The sequence below is a fragment of the Momordica charantia genome (genome assembly GCF_013281855.1).
Source record: "Momordica charantia cultivar OHB3-1 chromosome 6 unlocalized genomic scaffold, Mcharantia_2.0 BLBB01000006.1, whole genome shotgun sequence".
NCBI lineage: Eukaryota > Viridiplantae > Streptophyta > Magnoliopsida > Cucurbitales > Cucurbitaceae > Momordica > Momordica charantia.
In genome coordinates, this window is record NW_028275164.1 from 6,257,509 (window position 1) to 6,271,651 (window position 14,143).

The 14,143-nt window shown below is 30.5% G+C and overlaps 1 protein-coding gene across 1 annotated transcript; it reads right to left on the minus strand.

The window, feature by feature from the left end:
* Positions 1–727: 727 nt before the first annotated feature.
* Positions 728–4,649, minus strand: LOC111025660 (uncharacterized). Its single transcript, XM_022303551.2, has 3 exons — positions 4,446–4,649; positions 2,518–2,716; positions 728–1,179 (listed from the first exon to the last, which is right to left on the minus strand). The coding sequence occupies exons 2-3, from the start codon at positions 2,697–2,699 to the stop codon at positions 993–995; spliced, it is 369 nt and encodes a 122-aa protein (XP_022159243.1). The 5' UTR covers positions 2,700–2,716; positions 4,446–4,649; the 3' UTR covers positions 728–992.
* Between the last annotated feature and the right edge of the window lie 9,494 nt (positions 4,650–14,143).

Consider the following 14,143-nt stretch of genomic DNA (forward strand, 5'->3'; position numbering starts at 1 on the left):
TATTCGTCTTTTAACATTTAAAATTATGATAATTTAATCATGGTAATATTTTTACCAAGTCTCTAGAACTTTTTACGTTTTTTAAATAAACTTTTATAATTATATCTATTTTATTTATAATTATATCTACTTAGTCATTGTATTTTTAAAAAATTATAATGAGTCCATGATTTTCAATATTGTGTGCCAAGTATAATACTGAAATCAACCTACTACAAAATCCCCAACAATACATACATCGTTAGCGTGCTGTGTTATATGAATTAACAATATAATATTAGACACTAATTAAAAGTTAAAAAACCTATTAAAAAATGTGAAATATAAAAACTAAATAGACCTGACTAGTTCATAAGTACAAAAAAGAGAGAGAGAGAATCCTAAAAGTACCATCGTAAATTTTACCTTTTTAAAATAAAATAAAATAAATTTCTAGCTCTGCCTATTATAGGTGGCAATCTAACAAAATTGCAAAGACTATATTATTCCCTCTCACATTTCCAAAGGAAAATGTGAAGTTCCAGTCAAAAGTTACAGGCATAACACCCTCACATACAGGGGCAAGAAATTAACACATAAATTGTCGCATCCATAAAAGATATCTATTTTGAATTTTCTCTTCATGAGTAAATGAGGATGGAGTGATTGGATTTCTTGATGAAAACCTTAAATCAACCACTTCAATTGAGTATCTGATTCACTTAAAAGATGGAATAAAGAGAGGGTATGAACTCACAATTGAAAGTTTTCTATCAAGATTCAAAACAGGAAGCAGGCAGAGTAACAGCATCATTATCCATCCAAGTTACTTCGGATACATGGATTATTAAGTAAACTGATTTCCTCGCCCAAGTACTCAACTTCAGAAAAATTTTTGCAGAAAAAACAACAAAATTTCATGCAGAATTCGAGTTATTCGAATGGTACAAACAACTGCAGGAAAGCAAAGCTTAAGGATGAACTGAAGACATTGTTTTACCAAGTGAAGAACCTCAGACATAGTATCCTGTGAAAGTAAATCCCCTTCCCACAATTTCACCAGCACAAAACCATGCAAAGCATTCGAGCCCAAATAGAGCAGCAATACCAGCATCTTCCACCTTCAGCTCTTGTCTGTTCTTCCATAAATTTTTTACGCAATCGAGTTCCTTATGGAAGGACTCATACCGACCTGGAAGACTGTATCGATAAGATGCAGCATGTCAAAATGATATCCCACACAAATAATTTTCTAATATTTATTTGCCTACATTATATATATATTTTTATCCGTGAGTGTCCGATCCAGCTTACTCATACCTCGACTAATCTCAACAACAACCATACCCTATTACATTCGGTTGCCAAAGAAACACATAGTAAATTATTCTAGGTAGGTGGTCACTATGGAATTTGAGGCCATTCTCTCAAAATCCTTTAAATTTACCTTAAATGATGGTTTTTTTTTACTACAATACTACAGAAGAAGATATTCTCACGACATGACCACAACAATAAAACAAATTTGACTACAATTCACTGGGGAAAGTTATATGGCTCACAGGGAAAAGAATACATCAGAGTATCTCGGTTGTTAAAAAATGATTTTCTAGTCGAGCTCGTGTATGTCCAATTTTATGATTATTTTGTATAATATATATGGTATCATAAATAAACAAAAGGAAGTTCATAATAAAAATAAATGTGAATTCTCAGGCACTACAAAATTATAAACAAAGAGCACATTTTTTAAAATTATTATTATGCGTTTCTTCAGAAAGCACTAGTAAATATTCCTGAAATTTCAAAAAGTACTTGTGCCTAAGGCCCTAAACACCATTATGTATTTATAGTAGTGTATTGATGAGTTCAAAGTGTCTTTCAATAATCATAAGCTCTCTAAATATTGTTCTATACATAAAGTAAATCGTTGGACATCAATGTGAAAAAAAATTATTATCCAATATGCTAATGCTATATATGATTGAAAAATCTTAAAAGGACAAGAATTTTGTTGTTAGAGCCAGCAATACCATCACACATTGGCACATAAGCGTTTCCTTAAATCTTTCCTACAATCAATTGACTTATTTTTCCTCTAAACAGTTGCCAAAAACTCAAGAAGGTGCTGCAGCACAATAGTGCCACACAACATTTATATTAATTAATTAATAAATAAATAAAAAGGGACTCAACGAGGCAGAATCTAACATTGATTAAAAGCCAAAAAAAAAAAAACTGCTTGCATTCATCCAGTAATATGGATTAGAATAGTATTTATTACCATATATTGAAAAGAAAAATGTAAGGTTGAATGAAAAATAGGGAAACTTTAAAAGACAACGAAACTAAAGAGCACAAATTACTGAGCACGGATGATATTAAAAATAGGTAACCTTCTAACTGCACCAACAGACCAAATAAAATGTGGTCCAACATGATTAAGGGAAAGAATGGGTACCATTTCCTAACTCCAAAAAGATGCGAAGCGTTAAGTCAAACAATATTCCAATATAAAGAGAGTGTAGAAAGTATGACCTAGCAAGGCGAGTGTATAATAATTGCTTAGAAAGCTCGTTGCATTTCTCCACTGTAGCTGGCTCCTGAATAAATTGCTTGTTTTGCTCCAACAATTGCTTGTAGTAGGAACACCCATTCTTTAACACAAATCGTGATGCTTGAGTGGCCTTGGACTGTAACTGAGTCAACTTGGATGCCATTAATTTTGTCTTATGCTCTGGGAATCAGTAAACAGAACATATGAGATGTTTTAACAACTGAGGAAGTCAATAACATAAAAAGGACGTTTAGAAAAAAAAAATCTAATTACTATAATATGATGATATTACTTTACAAATTTATATTTTTTTGTTCCCCAAATTCATCAAGCCCTCAAAGTCTATTCTTTGAGACTAGGGCTATCATTTGAAATTTGACACCATAACACTTTGGTCTTAAACCTATGACCATGTGACTGCCATGCCCTTCCTAGGTTTTAGTCTCTATCTATAAAATCAAACATCAGAACTCAGTATCCTTTAATAAAAGACTAACCACATGAACTTAAATGAGTTATACCACGCATTCGGCATTTCGTAGACAGTGTCTCCTAGTCCTGCCTGAAGTATTAAGAAGCTTCGACACGATAGTTTTAATTTCAGGCAACACTTAGAACCACCGAAGTGGTAACTCAGTTAACTAACAAGAAATGGTACTGAATTAATGACAGAATATTCAGAGAATAAATGCAAATTTGACTTTGAAAATACATAGACAATCGTCGAGTCAATAAATAGCTAAACCACATGTTGGCAAAGGTTTTAGAACTATCTCCCCAAAATTACAAAAAAGTAAGAGATTGCAAAAAAAAAAAAAAAAAAAAAAAAACAGAGAGAGAGCTTGCTTTTGTTCATTCTTAGATTTTCAGGAAAAAAATTATGTGGGAACAGATCCAAATTACAGTTAAAGGGAAGGTAAGGTAAGAATACGATTTAGAGATTGAGCTAATTATTATTCATACAAGAGTTGATAGTTTCTAGGATAAAGAGACACATTAGGTAGCACAATGGATAAGAGCAACAAAAAATATAGGTCATATACTACAATAGGAAGCAGAAGACAAATAAGATGATAGATCAACAAGCCCAAATAGGGATCACAAACAATGCAGTCAAGAGGGCAAGGTAGCTTTTGTGAGGCAATCTGCCAACTGATAATTTGAAGGGACATAAAAAAACAAAAACTCCCTGTTGAGTATTTGATCGCAAACCAAATGGAACTCCACCTCAATATGCTTGGTACAAGCATAGAAAATCTTATTGGTTGCTAAAGCTCTATGATGGGATTGTTACCATGGAGTACTTTAGTCATACTTAGTGGGTTTTTTAGAGTAAAGATAGTTGCAAGGAAAGAGATAATTCTCTCAAAAGACTATATTTCCTTTCAACAAATCAATCTATATTCTCTTAAGTTCGAAATATAAGCTATAAACTACTGCACTGACTTCCTGATGACGCCTAGAACTAGAATCTTCATAATCAGAAGCCAAATTTCGTCCTGACGGTGTCTATTCCGTCGCAACATCAAAGGATCCAAAATCGCCACGTTTATTTTTCCACATATTAAGCAGAATACGCTATTCATTTCTATTTTCAACTAAGAAACAAAAACCAAGTATCCGATGTCATCTTCAAAAAGAAGCACTGAACGATGGTTCCTTGATTATTAAACCCTGAAAATCGAGACTAAGCAGCCATGATTCAAAATTCAACAATACAAATCACACCTTAAAACCCAACATCTTAACTGAAAGATCTAACAATTACGACACGTAAAGAGTATAGCAACAAACAAGGAATGAGATCTGCTGAAAAAAATAATTATAATAAAAAAGAATCAATACATAAGTGAAATCACAACACCAAAAAATGAGGAAAAAAAGGAGAAGTGGACTAGCAGAACCTTACCTTTGGATGTCCGATTGGAAATGTAAGATCAAAAAGGAATGGAAAATCGACGGTGAGTGAGGAATTGAGTGAAATTGCTCGCCGCTTCTTCAACGCTAGATTCTTCTGTGCCGCCGCGAGCTCTGAGGAGTTCGTGAATGAGAACGCATGGAAGTAATATCAGAAGGGGGACGCTTTACGCAGCAGGGGCCGTTTCGAGAATTCCTCCTTTTTTTTCTTCTTCCATTTTTTTTATTCAAGGAATTTTTTTTTTTCCGTTTGTTTTTGTAGATTTCACTTCAATAATTATAATAATAATAAGAGAAAACTGCGTAAATACCACATGGGGTTTATTATTAGTATTATTTGCTCTATTAAATAAATGTCTCGATGGGTACTAATTTTATATTTTTACAGGTTTAGTTTATTCATTGACTATTTTGTCCAAATATTTTAGATTTTAAAAATACTTTTGAAGTCTTGGTCGATTCTTTGGAAAATATTGTTTTCGGAAATTAATTGTTTAAAAAATTGAAGATTTTTCTTGTTTTACCCTTGTTTAAGGATAAAAATATAAATTTCTTACAAATAGAAACATTTAAGTTTACAACTATTATGAACTGTTATTTTGTTTTATTTTATTTGAGACAATATTAGTTTCTCAATTTCAATAAAGCTAGCAAAGAGCTCATGTCAAAGACTTACTATTAAAAATTGATTAAAAAAAAAACAAAACAAAAAACTCACTTACATCATATCGATTATTGGGCTGGGCCTAATTGGACCAGTAATTGGGCCTGACCCATCTAATGGTCCACTGAATTTTACTGTCGGGCTATTTCTACAAATCTGGGTGGCCGATGGTTGGGTCTAACTGGCAACTTTTCAAGGCCCAATTAAATTAAAAGGTGCGGTAGATAGAGTGCCTATTTCCTAAGTAGAAAGTCGTAGATTTGGCCCCTAGTTGGCTCGTTTCTTTAATAGTCCTCAAAAGAAATCTCACTTTATTTTATTTTATTGTTGGAAGGCAAAAAAACTCATTACACATTTTATCCATATGAATGGGGAATAAAATTTTCAAATAACTATCGATTTTCATATCTGTAAAAACATAAATGAGACAAAATTCAAAATTGGAAATAACACGTAGGTAATAATCAAATATTTTAAAAAGAAATAAAACTTGATTTTTTAATGAATTTAGGAATAATGTGTTGGTTTTCAATTTCCAGAAAAAGAAAAGAAAAAAAAAGTAACCACGGCTCACCATTGTTGTATACCTATAATCTATGTATCCAACATTACCAAAATAAATTGTTCTAAAAAAAATACCAAATAATTTTTTCTTTTTTGACAGAAACCGAATAAATTATTAAAGTATCATTATGGCATGCCTATTCAACACTTACAAATAAAATTAATAAATATATTTATAATGTACATTTCAATATATTATTATAATTTTTTTTTAAATGAACTTCAATAAGGCAAAATTAAACCAGTCATGGGCTATAACAGAAACCAAATCAGATTTTACCTTCTGCAAATCCAATAACGGTTTCATAGTATTTAAATTTTTGGATAAACTTTTTTTTGGGGGAATAAAAAATAATATTGTTAAAATTAAAAAATTTTCAAAAATTTAAAATTTGAAATAGGCGAATAAACTATTTATTGATTTTGAAAATTATCCTATAGATTAAACTAACCAGCCAACTTAAGTATAATCCAAATGATTAGTAGATTAGTCATCTCTCTACATTACAAATCATATGTTTACCCTCGTAATATTAAAAAAAATATATTTACAATAGATGAATTTATCATATAGATAAAATTATTTGTTACTCTTATATTTAATAGAACTAGTAAATTCAAACCTTAAAATTTTAATTTGTTAAAACTAAATTATGAATTCAAATAAATGATGAAATCAATACTTTTTTTTTTCTAATCTTTAAATCATTTTATTTTTGCCTCAAAAATAAAAAGACCAATACATTTTATGTCAAACTGAGCATAAACTCAGTGGTAATTGTCATATATCCAACTATCTCCCACTCCCACATATTGTATTAAAAAAATCAATACATTCTATGAAAAAAAAGATTGTCCAAAATGTAAACCAATAGATCACATAAAATTCAGCTAACAAAATAAGTAAAATTAAACAATCCATAAAAACGATTAACTATTGGAATCAAAATACTCAAATCCAACCCCAAACATACATTCATAGATAAAAAGAGTCGACACATATAAAAAGTAGCCTCATTTTTCTACGAACAAAAAAAGCAACTCAACTAAGAGAAGATACAGATATTAATTTGACTATTTATTCAACTTTGTTTGAAATTTCATTCATTTTTATTACTACCATTCATAGTATTTTATACATGCACTGCACATATGAAATTCCAAAAAAACAAAAAAAAAAAAAACCACCTGAAAGTTAATAATATAAAACACAAGAATTAGGTCCCCCACCCCCCATGGGCTTGGGGGAATACTTCCAGTTTTTGCCTTTCAAAAAAGGGAAGAAAAAAACTTCCAGCAGCAGCACGTTGTTTGGAAGCTTTGGGGAGTGAGCCTGCAGTAGATTAGTAGGAAAAAAAAAAACAGAGACAATAACACAACATACAAAATAGAAACTTGCAATGCAATTCCCAATAAGACTTCCGAAACAGCTGCCTGTGCCTAAGCATGGGGAGGGCTCTAGTTGTCAAACTTGTAACACATGCTGCCATACATTACATTACATATAGCCTCCTAGCTATGAGTATCACATTGAACCGTATCGTTCATTATCTCACTCTAATCTCCAAAATATAGTCAATGAAAATGACCGACTCCTTAACAATGAGAAAGAATTTTGCCCTCACTATCATTAAACGTTTGACAATTAAAAAAGAGAAGTGAAAAACAAACATTTTCTTAAAATATGACGAATTGTCAATTTTTATAGTGACGAAGACAAGATTTGATACTCACCATTAAAGAACTAAGTATTATCCTAGAACCCATCGAAGGAAATCTCTCTATATCCATTTTGTTTTGGCTTTGTACACATGCTCACTTCTATACACTAAAGTGATCATTTACAAGTTTTGAGTTTGGTTGGATTGAGTTAAAAGATATTTTTCGGTATAAATCATATGTCAAAGATTGGAAGTTTGTCCAACTCAATTCAAATCTTAACCTATAAGATTATATTTTAGGGTTCAGTGGTGATCAGATCTAAGATCTCGTATTTGTGTTCAAGTCTAGTGGTGGGCGGTTTTTTTTTCTACCTTACCTTGACTAATCTTACGAGGTAGATCACAAAACCCTGTAACTAGGATTATCAAGAAACCATGTGATTTTCATCCTAGGTAGATGGTCACCAACACTTGCCTCTAAAGTTCTCAAATCTCTTTCTCATGCTTCAATGTCTCTAGACTACTCATGCCGATTAGGTCTGGTAGGGTGATCTAATACGAATTATGCTTAGGTTATTAATCTTAAACTTTGTATTATTATGATGATATGATAATAAGTTAACTATCTTATAATTTATTATATGAGTTAAGAAGTAGTAGTTCAGTACTTCATATTTTATAAATGAAGAATAATATTTCAAAGACTTGAAATCATCAATATCGAGTTGAAAAGTGTGAGGGAACAAAATGAAATTATAGAAGACAAAAGCTTGATACATCATATGATAAGCAAAAGAGCGAGAGCAGTATCTAGGATTCAACCTCAATTAACTTTTAATAAGAATAAAAGAATCACTAGTCAACTCAATTTATAGAAATTAAACTCGTTTGAACCGAACCAATTCTCACCCAGATAAAATTACAAACTAAATTTAATGAAAGAGTCAAAATAGTTTGAATTGTGTTGAAGAAAATTTTCTAACCGTATATTCTTTAACACCTCTGAAGAGCAAGTGTATGCCAGTAAGATCCTGAGCATGTGAAGCAGATTTTTTTTCCTCAGTTTTTACACAGTTACAAACAGCAGCCAGAGATAGCGCCAAGTTGCCACTTTAATATATGAGAATGCGACAGAAATCCAATTGGCAGATCATGGCATGGCAATTGCCAAAACACTGCAAAAAAATACAAACAGAATATAATTTTTTGCAAAGGAAAAGAGAATATAATTAATGAAATGTGAAGAAAAGGACACCACCATGCTTCTCTCTCTCTCTCTATCATTTGTTGTGCAGTCGTGTTTTTGCATGCATTCTGCAGAAGAAGATCCTTTCCTTTTTTAAGACCTCTTTGTTTGTGAAGAAAGAAAAGTAAGACAGAGGATCATGTGGTTGGTTGAAGTTACGAGGCCCTTCTCTGATCCACAAAGAAAAAGGAAAAAAACAAAACAAAAGAATCCTAATTTATTCAAAACCCCATATTCATGAGTTCCAATGCATGAGGGATCATAGCCTCTGTTGGCAAGTGGCAAGCCAGGCTGGTTTGTTTGGCTGGAGAAGAAAATTGGGTACAAAATCATACACAATAATCATTCATTATTAGTCTTAAGGCTTCACTTATCCCATTTGGCTGTGGTGTGGAGCTTCTTGGATCACATAATTTTTTTTAGTTAAACACCATAGTGATGATTTAGGAGCCTAAATGATTGATGCTTCACCAAACAAAGAATATTATTTTGTTTTTAGAGATAGAAAATAGTTTCCAATTTAGTTGTCAGAGAAACAACAAATAGAGATTATATTTTACTTTTTCTTAAGGTGTATTTTAGGTTTTTATGATCATCTAGAATTTTGTAGCCGCTAAGAAGTAAGAAATTCTTAACTTAAACTATATGCTTTTTAAATTGGAAGAAAATAGAAGCTACCCAAAAATTAAAGTTAGAAAACCAACTAAGACATCATAATTGAGTCAATTTAACTAATAAGGATGAATTTAAGAAATAACTTTTCTAAGTGGAAGCACCGGAAGAAAAACTAGTTAAAGCGCTCAACACTTTCCAAGTATTTTTAAAAATTTTAAAATATTTTTAATTATCTAATCAAACAGTATACTTTTTGGTTCAAAATTCATCTCAAAGTCATCCTAAAGACCAATTGGCTTGATTTTAGAAAAATAAAAGAAAATGAAAATATACAAGAATGCAAGAGCAGTCATATTTTAGGTAAAATGGTACAAAAAGATGACAAGGGGGAGAAACCCAATGTTGGCTAAAAAACAATGAACAAAAAGGAAATATTAGATTAGGATTACTTAGTGGGTACAAAATCAAAAGGACGGTGACGATGACGATTCTATAAAACACCTAAAAGTGCAAGTGGGATAGAAGCGAGAAGCAAGGTTTGGGCTGAGGCAGAGCATTGAAGTGGGGTATGGGGGAAGGGACATGACAGACGAAAGAAAATTAAAAAATAGCATAAATTAAGAAGATAAGGCATGCATTACATTATTAGTGGTCAAATTCCTAAGTAAAAGGCGGTGGATCGCACATTGGTGCTTCACGGGCATTTCATCGAACACTTGGTAGTCAAAAGAGAGAGATGAGATTATAAATGCAGAGAAATGGGGAGATGGCCCCGGAAGAAAATTGAAATCTTACTTACCAATACCAACGATTTGGGTGTTGGGTGAAGGTGTTTTTGATGGAACTAAACGTAGAGAGGACAAAGATTGGCGTGTTTCTGTTTCTAAGAAAACGCCATGGCCTCAGTCTTCTGAAAACGTGTTCGTACCGTGTGGACGTACGTGCGTTGAATGAATGCTATAAACATAATCCCCGTACCGCCACCCCCAGGCCCCAATTGCCATTCTTTTTTTCTCTTATTCTTCTTCGTTTTGGGATCGAAGTAGAAATTATTCCCACGGATCATCTATCAAATTATTCGGACAATTTAAGCATAAAATTAACTTTTACTATTATAAACCCATAAAAATATAATTGAGTGAATAAAATATCTCGAAGATTTGATCGGAGTCGATATGAGTACACAATATTAAATTTCAGTCGACATGTAAACATTTCTATGTGTCTAATTGACATCTATACGAGCGATAAATCGACATTTTCATAGTATTATGAAAATAAAAAAATCAAAAGACCATTAATATAGATATGATATTAACATTAACAATTTATCTTATTTAAAATTATTGAATTAAATGTTTTTTACGGAGTTTTAAAAAGATCCGTTAACATCAACATGTTATTGATATTTCTGTGAAATTGATACCTCGGTATTCAAAACCTTGCATGAGTATAGCTTGGATATATTCAATTCATTATTTAGTATTTATCTCTCCTGTTTTTTTTTTTTTTGTTAGTACTAACATAGTAATATGTGGGGTGGGATTGCAGATCAAACTTACATAAATTATTATGTCAATTACGGTTGAACTATCATCGCTTTGACGATTTAAATTTCATTTTGATTAATAAACTTTCAACATTTTCTATTTTGGTTCAACTTAAAACAAATTATATATTTATTTACTCAATACTCACATTAACTAACTTATATAGCTAAAAGACATTTCGATATAAACCCATTAACAGATTTATTCGAAACTATGTTAGTTTGTTAAAATCAAGTGAATATTTTAAGTTAAGGGCTCAAAATAATTTCTTGCAAAGTTAAGTATAGAATAAAAAAAAGTTTAAAAACCAAAATGGAAATTTTTTTTCAAGTTTAGAGATCGAGATAAAATTTTAACATATATATATATATATATATATATATATATATATATATATATATTGGTCTATCCCTTATTTTATTCGGTTGGTATATTTTATTGTATCACGTTGATCCAAATTATCACTTAATCTCAATTTGCTATTATATAAATAACATATATTTTTAAGTATAATTAAATATTTAAAATTTTAGAAAAACATCATTATTCAAATTAAAATTAAACTAAAAAATAAATGTAAAGCACATTAAAAAAATAATCGTAACTTTTAATTTGTTATAGAAAAAAATAATCACTCCCATAAATACCCCGACATTATCATTATTAACGACCAAAGTTTAATATAAAAATGTAGAATCAGTAGGTCGTGATTTCGAAATGTTATACTAAAAAGAAGTACCGGGAGAAGATATTAAATTATTTTCATAGTCAACTACTAATGGTTGACTTGGCCCAAAATTGGTTGTTTCCCAATAGTCGGTGACTTTCGTAGCACTTTCAATAACTGCAACAACAACTATTATCTCAACCTTATCCAAAATTCAGACACATACATATATTCAATCTTAATGCATTTAAGGAAATGGACAATATTAGCCCTCCTAACTTAAAAAAGGAATTTTGTATTTTGAACTCATTTTTTAAAAGGACTTGGCGGTAAAAAATACAAAAATAATAATAATAAATAAAATCTCAAAATCTACCAAATATTATAACTGTTGTAAAATAAATTAAGAAACACAATGCGGCCAGTGGGAGAGATTTAATTAATTAATGACCTTCTAAAATGGAGAGAGAAATTAGGAATCTAATTCAATGCCAATTTGCCACGTCACATCATGAGCAGGGAGTTGTTTTATCCCTGAGTAAAAAGTTACATTAGCACGGAAGGAAGGAGAATATCAGAAAAATGGCAAGGCAAATGTCTATGACGAGGAGTTGGTATGTCATCTGAATAAATGTACTGTGAATGATTTAAGCCAACCAATCGACTATCCTTCCATACCGATCAGAGGAGGTCATAATATCAGATGGTAGAGGCTCGGAAAACTGCTTATTAATTCCCTACTCGCCAGTATACCAGGTAGTCCGCCTAGTTTTCTAGAGAGTGTACCATGGTGCTAACCGTCTGACACCTATAAATACTGAAGGTAAATTCATCTTTAGATACACGTGAATATGTGAGGTACACTCGAGAGAGAATAGTTAGGGCGAAAATTAATTTGGGCGCGAGAGAGTGCTCATTTCTATTATGCAGGGTGATCCAAATCCGAGCAAGTAAATTTTGTGCCCACGTTAGTTTTAATAAAATATTGAAGTGGGTCAAAACTGAGCATAGCTCAAATGGTCAAGACACCTATTTTTGACCAAGATGACATGAGTTTAAACTCCCACCCCTACATGTTATATAAAAATAAAATAAGATACCAAAGTGGCAAGTAAAAAGGAATAAATTTTTCAGAGTACCCATGACGTTTCTTCCCATTAATTCTATCTTTATTATTATATGTTTATTTGCTTTAATAATAATCTCTCATTCGATTGTATGTGTGCTACTTGGTAAGTAATTTATGCTAGCGATCAATTTTGCAAATTAAATAAGTTTATATTTTATTTTGGGTTTAAATACTATTTGTGTCCATGTATTTGTAACATTTGTTTTATTTTAGTCTTTATAGTTTAAAATATACATTGGTCTATGCACTTTTAAAAAGAGATAATTTTTTTTCATGTTTCCAAAAATTTAATACAAATTTTATATATAATGAAATTTTTTTAGTAAAGTTATGGCTACAGCCATTTCAATAAAAAATTTAAAGTATAATTGTATTGCTGAAATTGTGATAAAATGAAATGAAAAATAAAATGAAGGGATTAAAACGGTCCCCTATAACGAGAGGAGGGGAACACGTATATTTCAAGAGTACAAATACTAAGATGGACAATAATTAAAAGTAGAGGGAACAAAACTAATTAGGTTAAAATTTCATTAGCGCAAATGAATGAGAAATAAGAAACTCTTTGACTTTATAATAATAATAATAATAAATTAGGTGTCTCAATTATTTATATATATGTATATACTTTTCCTATCAAATTAATAATAAATTAGGTGTCTCAAATTATTTATATATATGTGTATACTTTTCCTATCAAATTTTCAAATTATATGTTCAATTGTGCAAATTAATATTGTGACAGTGTTTCAAAAGTATAAAAGAATGAAATTAAATTATTATTGAAAAAACTTATTTTTTTTCAAAATTATTATTATTATATATTATGTTTTGGTTTATTTTTTTAATATAAATTTACACCCAATTCATCATATTCACAACTATATCTAAAGACCAAAGCCTGAGTTTTGTACCTAGAAAACAAATTTAATTATCAGATTATGAACGAAACTGATATCTTTTCAATCTCTCAATATATGTTTAACTTTCAATCGACTAATCTCTAATTATAAGTTAATAAGAAAATTATAAGTTAACTATCAAAATATTTACTTCTGAATGATTTGAGAAAAAGAAACCTTACAACTTTCAGACACATTTAATTAGTCTTAAGAGTCTAGTTGACCAAATTAGAATAATAAATAAATAAGAAAATACCACGTCAGATTGAAAGCTAGGTGGTTGATATTAGTCGGCAAAGAACTATTTGTAGAAAATGATCAATTATATATACAAGTACTTTTCGGGTGTTTAATTAAAGTAAAATCTTTACTAAAAAAAAAAAAGAAAGTAAAATCAGTGTTTAAAGCTTGCTTAGAAATAATAAAATATTGCTAATTAGAAGAAAAAAGAAAAACTGAATTTTAATATATTCCATTTCTCTCTCTCTCTCCTGTGTTGACATTTGTCAGCATGAGAGAGAAAGTATTTGTTTCCTTTTCCTCTGACAGAATTATGGTGATTGGTGAGAGTCTGACCAAGGGGACATTTACAGGTGAATTGCTTGAAAAATATCTTAAACTTTTTTTTTCCAACTCATTATTTCAAAGAAGAGAGAAACAGAAGTGTATTTATATTTCATATCACCGAAAAA